The sequence below is a fragment of the Antechinus flavipes genome, chromosome 6, assembly GCF_016432865.1.
Source record: "Antechinus flavipes isolate AdamAnt ecotype Samford, QLD, Australia chromosome 6, AdamAnt_v2, whole genome shotgun sequence".
Lineage (NCBI taxonomy): Eukaryota > Metazoa > Chordata > Mammalia > Dasyuromorphia > Dasyuridae > Antechinus > Antechinus flavipes.
In genome coordinates, this window is record NC_067403.1 from 8,227,046 (window position 1) to 8,241,463 (window position 14,418).

The 14,418-nt window shown below is 42.3% G+C and overlaps 1 protein-coding gene across 7 annotated transcripts in view; it reads right to left on the reverse strand.

The window, feature by feature from the left end:
- LDB2 (LIM domain binding 2) overlaps positions 1-14,418 on the reverse strand; it is a 331,769-nt gene that overhangs the window by 8,481 nt on the left and 308,870 nt on the right. For all 7 annotated transcript variants that reach the window (XM_051964684.1, XM_051964681.1, XM_051964683.1 and 4 more), the window contains exon 6: positions 3,614-3,737. In XM_051964684.1, coding sequence (XP_051820644.1) covers positions 3,614-3,737 — 124 coding nt within the window. The remainder of the gene's footprint in view (positions 1-3,613; positions 3,738-14,418) is intronic.

Below are 14,418 nucleotides of genomic sequence, written 5' to 3' on the forward strand. Positions count from 1 at the left end.
AAAACTAAAAAAATCTTAATTTTCTATTTTTACTGATTTTTCATCTAAAATTTAGCATTTTTTTCAATTGTGATTTTAAAAATTATTCTTCAAACCTGTAGCTTTTATTGTAATACCCAAAAAACGGATACAAATAAAAGGGGGGAAAAAGCTACAACCTCTGTAGCTTTATTCTAGAACCTCTGACTCAAACCAAAAGAAGTGAAGGAGACAGCTAGTTCTGGTGGCTCTGAATCAGAGGCCCCCAAGCAAAAAAATAAGTTTGTAAGTTTGAGGATCAATGAGTTGATTCTGGAGTCATGATAGCACCACAAATTTTTGAAAATTCTATTCAGGAATAATATTCAGGAATATTACTCTATTATCCAGCAAAGTACTAGCCTACCAATGCTCATGATCATTTATTAGTTGGGTAATCATAGGCAAGACCTCAACTCTCTGAGACCCTCAGTTTCTTCATTTCTAACATGGGAACAATGATACTATTAGGATGAATCTCCCAGGATTGTTATGAAGCGCAAATGAAATCATATGTGTCGAGCCCTTTGAGAACTTTAAAACTCTACATAAATGCTAGTTATTATCATGAATATGATCACCATTATCATTATCCCTTCTCTGAAGAAGATTTTAACTTAGTTTATTGAATGATTGTTTTGTTTGTTTTTGGTGAGAACATAGTTGACTTGATAATGAAAGCCATTGAGGTAATAGCATTTTCTATACAGAAATAAACCTTACAACCAATTGCTAGAACATACCTATTCTTTAAAGGAAAGGGTCTTGTTTATTTTCTAATTTCATTTCAATTTGTGTCATTTAGAATGAATTTGCAATCCTGAACAAAGTCCTATTTTTGGAATAACTGATCAGACTCAATGGCTGTGTTATTACATATTTCATTTCCCTACTAGGGCAATGATGATTCATTCTTTGTACCCCGTGACTAGCACCTAGAACAATACTTTATTTAGAGTGGGTATGAAACAAATACATATTGAATTAATGAGTGTGTTCTAAGGATTGAGAGCAGCCTCCAAATGGGGTGAAAGAGTACTTGCCCAGCAATCCAGGTGAGCAGCACAGAATTGGGATCAGAGAGCAATATTTGTGTCAGTAAAAAGCCTTTTGTCTAAATGGGCAGAGTGGGTTAAATACTTTCTCAAAAGTGAAAGATTTCCCTGTTAGGATCATTGAGCTAGATGGGATCTCGGAGGATATCTAGTCAAACCTGGTCTATAGATGGGAAACAACAAAAAAAGCTCATTGGATTGGATTCAAATGTTCATTTGAATTTGTGGTTCTAGACCAAACTCAGATAAGCAGCCAAAGGCATCGTGGTATAGATGGCCTGTATTTGGAGCCAGAGCACCTGGCTCCCATCCCAATTTGGTTGTATAGAAGATGTGGGATCACGGTCAAATCACTTTCTCTCTTAAACATGATGGGGATTATAGTAGATGACCTCTAAGATTCTTCCTCCTTCCAGCCAGGTGACACAATGGGTGGAGTGCCAGGTCTGGAGTCAGAAAACCTGGATTCAAATCTGGCCTCAGATACCTTCGAGCGGTGTGACTCTGGGCAAGTCACTTAACTTTGTCTCAAGTCTCCTCATGTGGAAAATGAGGTAAAAAAAGAAATGGCAAATCATTCCAGTGTCTTTGCCAAGAACACCCCAGAAGAGGGCATGAAGATTTGGACACAATAGAAAAAATAACTAAACAAGAAACAACAAAAAGGTTCTTTCCAGCCCCTTCTTTACTAGAACTATGGAATAGATCTGAAAATTCTCCTAAGACCTCGGCCCTAATGCTGTTGGGTAAATGATGGAGTATGCTTTATTAGAATCAGGTTAAAGTTTATTTAACCCATGATGATTTTTAGAACTGAGGATCACCGGTAGTTATGTACTCTTTCTCCAAAGTATTCAAACATCTATCAAAATTCCTCTGTGATTTAATTTAAAACATGTGCTTAAGGGTGTCATTTTCTGAGAGAAGATTATTATCATGTCCATATTTCAAGTAGGAGTAAATGAAGTAAAGGGTGGGAGATTGAAAAGTTCACTTCTGATGATGGAGGCAAAAATATAGATCTTTTCCTCAAAACTGGACACGTTCTATTTCTATACCCATAACTACATAGGAGTCCTATGTGACTGAATATTCAAGTTCCTCATCTCCTATCTATTTTATACATTTTTTTGAATCTTCTCTCTGGTTTGCCTACTCTCCTTTCCTTCCACTTTTTTATAATTATTCTGCATATTGTGATCAAGAGACGCTCTGGTATGGAGGAAAGCATCTGGGCTTAGAAGTTAGGAGACATGGTTCATAGAACTGCTCTGCTCTTGTTATTTGGGCTTATCACTTTAATGTTTCCAAGTCTCAGTTTCCTCAAGTGTAAAACAGGACTAGTAACCTACTCTGCCTATTTCACAAGACTTTTATGAAGCTAAATAAGCTGATCTGTGTGAATGTGTTTTGAGAACCGTAGGGTGAATATATAAAATGCCACAGATGATACTGAAAAAAGGTACATTCAGATGCATTTAATGATGTTGAAACCTATTTCTAAAAATCCAAAATTCCCCCAAGATCAGCATTAAAATGGGCTTACATGAGACTGTTAATTTCTCTATTTTTCCTATTTTCTAAATATGTACTTGTTTAAACTCCCCATATTAATTTTATGTAAGACCCTTTGCCTTCCTTCAGGCCTTAGACCATCATGTTTCAGGAATCAGAAGGCAGTGCGCCTCATGATAATAATTACTTTTCATAAAAATAATTTTTGGTGAATGGATATGTTTTGCTTTTGTGATCAATGAGGCTCAACACATGCCTGGAAGTAAAAATGTATGAGATGGGAGGACAATTAATGATGATGTGAAATATAATTTCAAAACCCCAGCAGGAGATTGTGCAGTCTAACCTGCGTTCTGGTGAAAGTTGGGGAAAGAATGCATTGGAAAATGCATGGCTAAGCTGCCTTCTGCGACATTAACAAATAGGGCAAGTCTAACTCACTTGAAATCCAGCGGTTCTTTCTTTTTTTTAAACTAGGGTACCAGTATTCTCAAAAAGCCAGCTTAGGAGGTCTCATCTTGGCTCTGTTAGTTGCTGTGGCTGAGACTTTTGAGTCTTTTTTCTCTTCTATAATCTTCTTTTAATCTCTGAGATTTTGTCTAGAGGCAGCTAGATGGGGCGGTGGGTAGAGTGCTGGGCTTGGAGTCAGGAAGCCTCATCTCCCCGAGTTCAAATCTGCTCTGACACATGTTAGCTGTGTGACCTGAATAAGTCACTTCATCCTGTTTGCCTCCGTTTCCTGAACTGTAAAATGAGCCAGAGAAATGGCCAACCACTCCAGCATCTTTGCCAAGAAACCCAGCTGAGGCCTGGAGGGTTGGACACGATTGGAACCATCGAATAGTCGACCACAAAAGTTGTGTGTAACTCTAAAATTCTACTATTAATTCAGAGATCAAAAACAGATCTAAGAAAGTGGGGACACGGTGCTTTTGTGAGTGAAGTCAAACTACCCCCTGCTTTCTCCACGCGTTCCCCCCACACTGAGGCCCGCACATGCACACAGAGGAAGGAAGAAAAGGTACCTGGCGGGGCCACCATGCGCTGCCACTTCTGGAACAAGCAGGTCTTCAGGCAGTCCCGGGGGCTGAGATTGTAAGTTTTATGTCTCGACATCAGTTCTTGCATTGGTTCCAGTATTACACACAACTGCAATGAAGGAGGAGAAGAGCATTCACCATAAGGATTGTAACAACAACCAGAAAGGCAGCTCACGTCAACGGGCCGCTGCACAGACATTATTTCACTTGGGCTTCATACACTCTCTTAGTCAATGAAAATATCCCCATTTCACAGATGAAGAAATAGAGACTGAGAAAGCTGCTTAAGGAGACAATTAGCAAGGGGGCAGAGCTGAAACTTGAATCCAGATCTTTTGGCTCTGAGATCAGTGCTCTGAACTGCACCATACTGTCTCGATAATTAAAACCACCGGGAACAATCTGAGAGCAAACTGAAGCTTTAATGTTTCCTGGCTTTGTTTTTCTAATATATCAGTTAGAGAAAAATCTTATTAACAATTTATGGCACCTTAAATTATCATTTGTTTTTTGGCACCGTAGCACAATACTAAAATAATAGCTCCATGCGTATAGCATTTCAAAGCCTACAAAGTACTTTTCAGTGATAGATGCTTCCATGCATCCATGTTTTGCTCATAGTTAGATGCTCTCTATATTTGGCTGATTCACTTTCTTTTAAAAATATCTTTCATGTGTTAATTGATATATTTTGTTTTTCCATCCCTTCCCCTTCCCCTCTTTTATTTATTCATAAATAAAATATTTCCCCTTCCCCTCTTTTATTTATTTATAAATAAAATATTTCCCCTTCCCCTTTTCCCTTCTTTTTCTACCCAGGGACCTATTTCATGTAACACCTAGTATTTTTAAAGACAAAAGAGGAAAAAAAATCTGCATAACTGGTAAATACAAAGAAAAAGTCTGAAAATGTGCTCATGGATAACACTTGGGGTCCTGCTGCCTCTCCAGAGGGATGGGAAGGAATACGATCTCTCACGATCTCTTTGAGCCATGATTTTTTATAACCCTAAACACTGACTTGCTCTTTCTTCATGGTCAGTCTTTCTATTTATATTCTTAGAGTTGTTGGGTCTGCTGTTTGCTTGTCTCTGCGTCAGTTCTTAGAGATTTTGCCCCATTAGCTGTTCTGTGTTCAGCACACACGCCATTTCTTTTAGCACAGTCATTTCCCTTTGCATTCATGTCCCATTATTTGTTTAGTCATTCCCCACTTGGTGGGCATCCAGTATGTTTCCAATTCTTTGCTATTACAAAAATCGCTGCTATAAATATGGGCTCTCCTTGGAGTATAAAACCTAGTAATAGAATCTCTGGGTCGAAAGACAGGGAGATTTTGGTTGCTTTATTCAGACAATTCCAAAGCAGTTCTAATGATCCAGTCCCCTTTACCTTCACTGCACAATTGTTATAAAGATTAGTTTACTCCTCCATCCTCCACCACCAGCAGAATCTCTCCTCCAGAAAAAATGGAGAGCAGAAAAGAGTTACAGGGACCCACAGTGTCTGACTTTCTGCCATAGTGACACATCAATAGCCTTACTCAAAGGGCAGGTGGTTCTGCTTCCTGATAAAGAAGGGAAAGGCCCTTGAAAAGTTATTCTTTTTCCAGATTATCACTCAGAAGGAAACTTCTTTTTTTAAAAAGAGGATTTCAAAAACAAAGAGAAAGTCGTGAAGGAGCAGAAGACCCCTAATAGGTGACTGAGGGGTGGAAGAAAGGGGTGGAAGGAAAGATGACTGACCACCTGGAGTTCGGGAATACCTAGGGGCCTGTTCTTCAATGGGAAAAGGAGGGATGCAGCTGTTTGGGATCAGATCTGGATTCTGCTCTTTGTTCTTTCTCTGGCTCTTCTTCCTTCCTCTCCCCAAATGTAAATGGCTCCAACGTCCCTAAGCTTTTTTCTTTTCCCTCTTGCAAACATACTTTGTTTTATTGCACTTTACCTTATCGTATTTCACAGATAACTTTTTTTTTTAAATCAACTTGTGACAACTCTGTGTTGAGCAAGTGTTTTAGCACTGTTTCCCCAACATCTTATGCTCCCATTGTGTCTCCTGTGTGTGTCACATTTTGGTGATTCTCACAATATTTCAAACTTTTTACTAATTATGATGCCTGTTTTGGTGGTCTGTGATTAGAAACTATTGTGATTGTTTTGGGGCTGTATCAGTATAAGATGGTGAACTTAACTGACAAATGTTGTGTGTGTTCTGACACTAATAAATGCTGGCAGAATTTAACTGTTTAAGAAACTGGAAGAAGAAAATAATTGGAACAAGGCTGCCTTCTGGCAATGAGAGAAGTTTGGAGGAATAATGTTACAATCCAGTGAGAAGATATGGATACCGAAAGAAAAGAGATAGCTCCACTGAGAGTTCTGATTGAGTAATAATCTATAATTGACTGCAAGAAACATACCCGTAAAGGAGATTTTGAGCAAAGATAAGAGATTCTTGGATAACATAGCATATATTCATAGATTGAATTACCCTTCAGCCTCCTAATTTGCTTGATACTATATTATTTTTATGTCTTCTAATACCCCTGAACTTTGTGAAAAGCCTCCCGCTTCTGGTTTGCCACCTGAAAGTTCTATGCAGTAGTGACTGAACTAGCAAAAATCCTTACTTATTGAATAAAAATTCAGTTATGTTCATTGGGCTGTACTTAATGAAGTAAGAAAAGATACTTTTTTTAGCAAGCTTTTTGGGAGTTTGGTTTGAAACAAAAGGGGTTAAAGGTCACCTAAACAATTCATTGACTCAGAAACTCTCATTTTCTTGTCATTATAAGTTCCTGTCTTGTGATGGCTCAGAATGTTAGAACCAGAAAGGCCCTCAGAAATCTCGTCCAACTCTCTCTTTCATGTATTAAGAAGCTCAGTCCTAGAAAGGAGAAATGGCTAGCTCTGTCACCTCTGAATTTGATCACAGTCTTGAGATCTGCCCCCTTGAAAGCTGCTCCCAGGCTCTTTGTTCATTCCAGGGTGTTTCTGGATTATCAAGAATTCTACTTTTGTTTTGTTTGGAAAAAAAACTTTTGGCATAGTTTGTTTTGGGGGAAAAGAGTGTTATTTGTATCGGCGTTGGTTCGTGTTTTAGCAAATGAGTATGGTTCCTTCCAGGTTTCATGGTTCTCATGTCTTCCTAACACATCTTTAAGAGAAATCAGTTCAAAGGGGGACCTACACAGTGTTCCTTAATGGGTTTTTCAGAAGCTGCTTCTTCTGGAACTGGTGGGGGAAGGGATGATAGAAGGTGATAGATAGGATGGAGAGCCTGTGGAGGCTGATGGGCTGGGTTGGATGATCCCTGAGATCTTTTTCGACTGCGATTGACTGAAAATAATAGTCATTGGCAAGGTCATGTCTGGGGTTGCTGGGAGAAGCCTCGTTGTGCATCCTGATCCTGAGATACCTGCTTCCCCAATGGCCTAGGGTGGCCACATGAGGTCCAGAGAGACCAATCAGGGACATGACCGTCTGTTTCTTGGTCAATCATGTCATCCCCAAATCCACAAGTTCCAGGTTGTGAAGGGAGGGATGCAGAATACATTTCGGACATGAGGGTTCTTACTCTACACAAGGAAAGGAAGCAAGCCACAAAATGCCTTATTGCCCAGAAACTTCACACAGACATTGGGGATCACATCAGCTAATGAGCCTTGGCGTGGGACATAGCCCTTGCACTGGAGGAAGGAAGGGCCTTTGGGGTCTGTCTGAAGCCACACTGGCTACGCTGAAGCTTCGGGATCTGAGAGCTCTGTCCAATGCCATCCTTCTTCCTGCCGTGGCTGCAGGCTTACTAGCTAACGGGGAATGGACGTTAAGAGTCTCCACCCCGCCGTAAACATACTAAGGATCGAATAACCTCAACTGGAATGTCACAGTGAGACCACTTGCCAACAGCTACAATACATCATTCTTCCACAAAGAGTGTCTGTCCGCTATTGCCTAGGAGAAGAAATTGAGCCTGAAGGATTAACTTTCTGAGGGAAAAAAGATAGTGTTAGAGAATGAATCTTAGAAACAGCTCGAGTGATAATTAAATAAGAGGACATCGTAGAAGGATAGTAAAGATCCTAGATCGAGACTTAGAGACTCGGCTTTCAGTCTCAGCTTTCCTGCAACTTCCTCGACCTCTGGATCCCATCCCCTCTGTGGGCCTCAGTTTCCAGATTTGTCAGACAAGGGGCCAGATTGCATTTTGTCTTGTCAGCTTTACCAGGACCATCCCCAGTGCTCTGGAAACAGTAGATGTGATATAAATGAAGAGACAACTATGGAAGCCATTTCTGTGGGGTCTAAAGTTGGCTCCCCCATTAACTCCCTGGGGCAAGGGACTCCATGTTTATATCTCTGTTTTCCTTAATTGCAGAATAAGTGGTAAGACAAGATGGCCTCTCGGTCGGGGAGAGTGAGGGGTCCTCTGTGATGTCAGAGAGATAAGAGGTTTGTGTTGTGGAAAAAATTAACAAATGAGTTAAAGTTGATGGAAAGTACGTTGGCATGTCAATGGGACATCTGGTTTGAGATGGAGATTGGCGACAGACTACTGGAGCTCAATAGAGAAACTAGACGTTTAAATCAGTTTTTAAGTAGTGTCATTTCTACCTCCAGGGCGTCTCTCTCAGTCCTCCCCTTCTTTGTACTTCCATGAGCCTTCTCAGCTGCTCTCCCTCTGTCCCTCACTATTGCGATGGCTCCCTAATTGGGGTTCCTGCCTGTAGTCTCTTCAATGCACCAATAATCCCTCTTAACTGTTGCTGTTAGACTAGGTCTGGATATCAAGATATGGGAGTCTTCTCTATGGAGATGATCATTAAGCCCATGGAAGCCCATTTAGGCAATAAAGGAAAGCCCATAAAGAAAAAAAAAAGAGCTCAGGACAAAGACTTGGGGAACTGCCCCCTTCAGGGGCACAATATAGAAGGTGAACCAGCAAAGAAGGAATAATCTTATACCTTTCTCTGAGCCATCAGCCCTTCTACTCCTTCAGTCCATCCTGATTTTGATGGTCATGAATATGGTTACCAGAGCATGTAAGAAATAATGACTCTGGTTCAATATGGCTCCCTTTCTACTGGGTTTTCAATCTGCAGCGATTAGATTTAAATTGACTTTAAGAGAATGAAGGATAAGAGTAGTGATTGGAAGATAAAATCAGGGGATAGGAGTATTTTGAAAAAATCAAAATGAAAAAAATAATTTAAATAGCAAATTTAAATTATCTGTAGATTTTCTACTGACTTGTGTTAGTTGAAAGTAACAGAGCATAAGAAAACATGTTCATGATTGTAAAACCAGGTCTATTGGTAGACTGACAACGAAACCCACTATAAGGTCCTAGAGGTACATAGTGCCTGCAACTGGGCTGCAACACATTGCCAAGAAGAAATAATGAGGAGAACTGGAATATAGGATGTCATCAAGAAATGTATGAACAAAAAGAGAAGATGGGCTGAGACATGGGAGAACAGGGGATAAGAATAGCTATCACCATGGAGCACTTTCCAGGAGCCAGGTATCGTCCTAAAGGTGTCGCATAAATTGTCCTTGGGAGCCAGTTGCTGTGATTATCTCCATTTTACAGATGAGGAAATTGAGGCAAAAAGAAATTAAAGAACTTGGTCAGGATCACATAGCTAGTTAAGTGTCTGAGGCCATATAGGAACTTAGCACTCCATCCTCTGTGACATGCGGCCACCCCAATGGGCTAACCAGTGGAAGCTTATGTCCTCCAATGGAATATTGAGAACAGTCACCAGCAGGTTAGGTGAGCATCCCATGAGGGAGGAGTCATGGGTGGGCTGGGATAAATCACTGCAGGGAATACTTACATCCATCCAGCCACCTGTCTGGGAGTTTCTGAATTTCCTTTTCCCTACAAAAGCTTTTCCTTTTTTCTTCTAAAATTCCAGTATGAAACAGAGCATTGACCACCCCTAGGAAAATTCTTCCATCATTTGTAATCTATTTGCCCAAATGACTAATCCCTCCTAAGTGTTGCTGTTAATCGCTTCCAATTTGTGTTCTACCTGACCTGGTAAAGTTGAATAGCAAACTCTATCTGGAAAATGCAAAGAGGAAACCATCTGGCTTTGTGTGAACTGGACTTAAAATGTAAAGAGAACAGGATTAAAAATGATGGATTTTAAATCTTCCAGTTCATCCTGATGACCTCAGAGAACCATTTGAAATCTAAAATGTCTCCAAGGGGAAATGGGTAAAATACAAAATGAAATTGGACATTTCAGTTTCTATCCCACGCTGGAATTTCATGCTCAAAGGGGCCTAGAAATAGTATGGGGACACACACACAAAATGTCAGAGGAGCACATTACGCTCTCATCTTCCATCTACAAATATCACCGACTGATTATCAATCACACCACGTCAGCGTTGGAGGGACCCTTGGAACTCTATCTGAGCAAGATTCATCTCCACCGTGGCCGGAGGTCACCCGGCCTTATTCTGGAGACCTCATCTTCCCATCGGCCATCAGAGATTTGTATGGGTTGCTGTGCTGGGCAGGTGAACCTGCTGCTGGTTAATGGGTCAGCCCATTAGGGACCGATGAATTAAACAAGCCGGGCAGACTTTCTCCTTGGCCGGCTCCTCTTCTCTCCTCTCGCAGCTCATTCAGGAATCAGAAGGCCCAAGGCAGCAGGTAAGGGCACTGCAGCCTGGGGAAATGGGTCGAAACGGTGTAAATGAGTCTCCGGCCTCAGCTCAGTGCCTCTGCCCTCTCACCCGGGAGCCGGGCTACGTGTGGACCTGGGCTTGGACTGCACCCGTCCAGCACAGCTTCTTCCCAGGCTCCTGGTATAAGGTCGATCTTGGTTCTAGAATAACTCTCATAAGTTCACAAAGGAGCTCCTCTGATTCCCCCGGAATAGAAGGAACATAAGGATCCTCATCCAACAGTCGGAAAAACAAAAGGCAGGCGGACGGTGATGGTGAGCAGGTGTCAGAGTCTGGATTCAGACCCAGGTCCAGCCTTCTTTCCGTTTTGTTGTCCGGGCCGCCTCTGCCCCTGAAGAACCTGCTGGCACTCCTTGGGACCTTGTGGCCGACCGGACAAAAAGCGTTTAAAACCAGGTAGTTATCCCTTCCATGGGCAGGGGTGAGGGGCCCAATGTCCCCACGATCTGGAAGATCTGAGTCCAACTGTTTGGCTTTCCCTTCATCCCAGAGAAGAAGTCTGGATCATTATAGCGTTACAAGATAAAACATGTTGATACTCTACAATACTATGCTGTATTTTGTGGATTTCTGAGTTTCTAAACTTTTTCTGTGCCATCTGCTGGCCTTTGCTTGTCATCTGGGGCTTCCAAGAATCTTCCCCAAAATACCCACTGAATTTCTTACGTCTCCCCACGCTAGAGCCACCACAGGGAAAGTGGTGATGTGAAAGGGATGGCCGGGATCCGTGGACAACCTGGCTTTTATGTTCGACCGCTTGCTGGCACTGTGAATGAATGAAAGTGTTTTTGAGCACTGTCCCTGTGCTAAGCCCAAAGATATAAATAGAAAGGTAAAACTGTCCCTGCTCTTAAAGGACTAACAGGGGAGAAAACTCAGAGAAGAGGGTCCAGGACAAAGATGTCCGGTGGCTCCCAGAGGACAGCGCCAGGGAAGATCAGAAAGGACCAACACATGGCCCCACTCAAGAGGGCTCCGAAGAAACCAAGATTTTAAATGTTTCCAAGTCCTTCAGACTTCAATTATCAGGGCTGAAAGGAACCTCAGGGGCCACTTTGTCCAATCCTTCCCTGAAGAGGAGTCCCCTCTACGATATCCTAAACCAGTGGGATCTGGCTCCTAAAGGAGGGCTTTAAAAACATTTTTGTCGTTTTTCAGTCACATCTGACTCTTTATGACCCTACTTTGGGTTTTCTCAACAGAGACGTGGAATGGTTGGCCATTTCCCTCATCAGCAGATCTTACAGGTGAGGAAACTGAGGCACTTAACTGGGTTAAGTGACTTGCTCACTATCACAAAACTAGTGTCTGAGGCCAGATCAGTATTGAGAAGATAATTATTAAACATTTACTTTATGCAAAGCAGCGTGCCAAGTGCAGAGTCCCTCAAGGAGCTCACACTTCAATGGGAGAGACAACATTGGTTGTCAGTCAGATGATATTCCCCCATCACCTAAGATCTTATGATTTTTAGGGCACAGAGATAAAGCAGACAGAGCTTCTTCAGTGTCATGTGCGTGGGTAAAATCATGTCCATTTCTGATACTGAACTTTGTTTTCTGGGTCTTCAGTAGTGCCTGAAGAAGCATTCTCTCCCTCTGCACAAAAGTTGCTTCTCTGGTTAATGGCTGTAAGTAGGGAAAGGGATGGAAGCAAGATGGGCAGTACCGACACTCCCAGGGAACCTGGATTTATTTGCTCATTGTGGCAGTTGCTCAGCAGTTGTTGATGGTGAGGAAGCAATGGGTCCCTCTTGGTTCCCCTCCATGATGGTTGTGGGACCTGGGATGGGAACAGAACCAGTATTCTTGGGGGATACAATCCCCAAGGCACTCGGGCTCAGGGCCTCGGGCATCTTTCTCAGAATTTGGAGTCAGTGAGCACAATAGCTAAAATTTGCCTGGAAACTTTCACTGAAAGGAGACCAGTTCTTTGTATTCACCATGGGCCAGCTGTTTGAATCAGATTATGTTTTGCATGGGTTATTAAATTAAGAAAACTTAAGTTCTGAGGGAAAGTGGGGTTTGAATATATCACCTAAATATCCTATTCAATGAGTAGTAGGAATCCGACTCAAGTGTTTGCCTGAGTCTCTGATACACATCATACAAGTTACATAGTAATAAGCATCGCCAAGGCAGAAACAACATTACAATCTCGTGTTATCCCTTCTCACCGGCACAGTCCCCGGCTTATAGTAAGTTTTCATAAATACTTATTGATTAAAACTAATATTTCACATATAAATAGTGTTTAGGATCCACCAAGTTTACTCTCAAGAAACCTGAATCGTAGTACTAGGAGCTTTAATAAAATTAGACTATACGGAAGGCAACTGAGTCACAAAGAAGTTACATGACTCGTTCAACGTCACACAGATAGTAATAGCAGGAACTGGTCACCCAGTCCGGAACGCCCCTCAATAAAACCCCAAGGAATAACCAAGAGCAGAAGCCAGCTGGCGTTTATAGGAAGCAGGAGCTGACGGGCTTCTCAGGGACCGACTGGTGGAGCCCCCTCCTTTTGTAAGAGGCAGCCCCTCTAAGAGTCCCAGTGAGCACGAGTGCCATGTGGGGCTGGAGCAAGGAAGGATGCCATGTCCTTTCCTTTACCCCAGGCTGCCTCTGAGGAAAACTTATTAAGCAGCATCGTGGACTGTGGTCACTACTGAAGCACCTGAAATAATGACATCTTCCTCAATAAGGGATTTCTTAGCTTTGATGACTTACCCAGGAAAGCGCCCACCAGAGTAACGCCCCGTAGCACTAACGTCTCTGTTCTCCGGCATTTTCTCCCACCTCACTTCATGGATGGAGGAGCCCAGAGAACTGGATTGCCTCAGTAAAATGGAGGTAATAAGAGCACCTCCCTCTCAGGGATGCTGTTTGCAGATGAAGTGATCCCTGTGAAGTGCTCGGTACAGTGTGAGGCACACAGTAGGAGCTATATAAGTGCTCATTCCAATCTCCTTCCCCTTTTTTGTTCTGTTGGAGAGTTTTCCTTCAAGGTTCAGCTTAAGAGCTACTTCTTCCATGGGGTCTTTTCTAACTCCCCAATTGGTAAGAGGCTTGTCCTTCCATGTTACTTTGCTATAATTTTCATTTACTTATCTATGCCTGTGATTATTCCCATCTCACCCCACTAGAACATAGGCTGCTTGAGGACCGACTCCTGCACTGTTGTCTTTGTATTCCCAGAACTGTATAGAGATCTTTACCGTACATATTAAGTGCTAAATAAATGTGTATTAGACGGAACTGAATTATAATTCTATGTGTCAAACTGGAAGAGAAGCTCTTTCTTTCACCTCAGTTTTCCTATCTATGTTTTGGGATAAAATTTCTTTTTTGTGAGTTTCACACCAGAGGACATACCAATAATGGTAATACTCATTTTTATTTTATTTATTTATTGTTGCTGAGGCAAGTGGGGTGCTCGGGGTCACACAGGACGTGTTAAGTGTCTGAGGTCAGATTTGAACAGGCTTCCTGACTTCAGGGCTGGTGCTCTATCCACTGCACCAACCAGCTGCCCCTGGAATACTCATTTTTAGAGAGTTTTTATCTCCTCATTCTCACCAGAATCATTTCTCTTCTCACAATAATGAGCTCCAAGGGCTCCTAATGAGGAGGTCCCTTTCACTCACCCAAGCACAGGAAGCTTCCCGGGGATGTGAAGGTTGGCTCCAGGCTGTAGGTGGCAGAACTGACCCAGTGAAGAACCTTCCATCTCTCAGGTAGAGCAGACCCTCGGGGACTGGAGACTGGGATGTGGGGGGCCACAGAGCTCATCTAGCCCTTTCTCTAATACAGCAGGGGTCCTGTTCATCTGGGTCCAAGCCCCTTTGGTACCTTGGGGAAGGTTATGGACACCCCAACAGGCACAAAGTGAAATGCGTAGGGTTACAAAGGGAATGGGCGATTTCGAAATGCCATTTTAAAAGACAAGTCTGTGGGCAGCTGGGTGGTGCAGTGGATAGAACAGCATGGGAGGCAGGAGGACCCGAGTTCAAATGTGACATTCAGATACTTGATGCTTATGAATGTGGGGTCAGACTTAATTCTAATTGCTGTTTGAATTAAC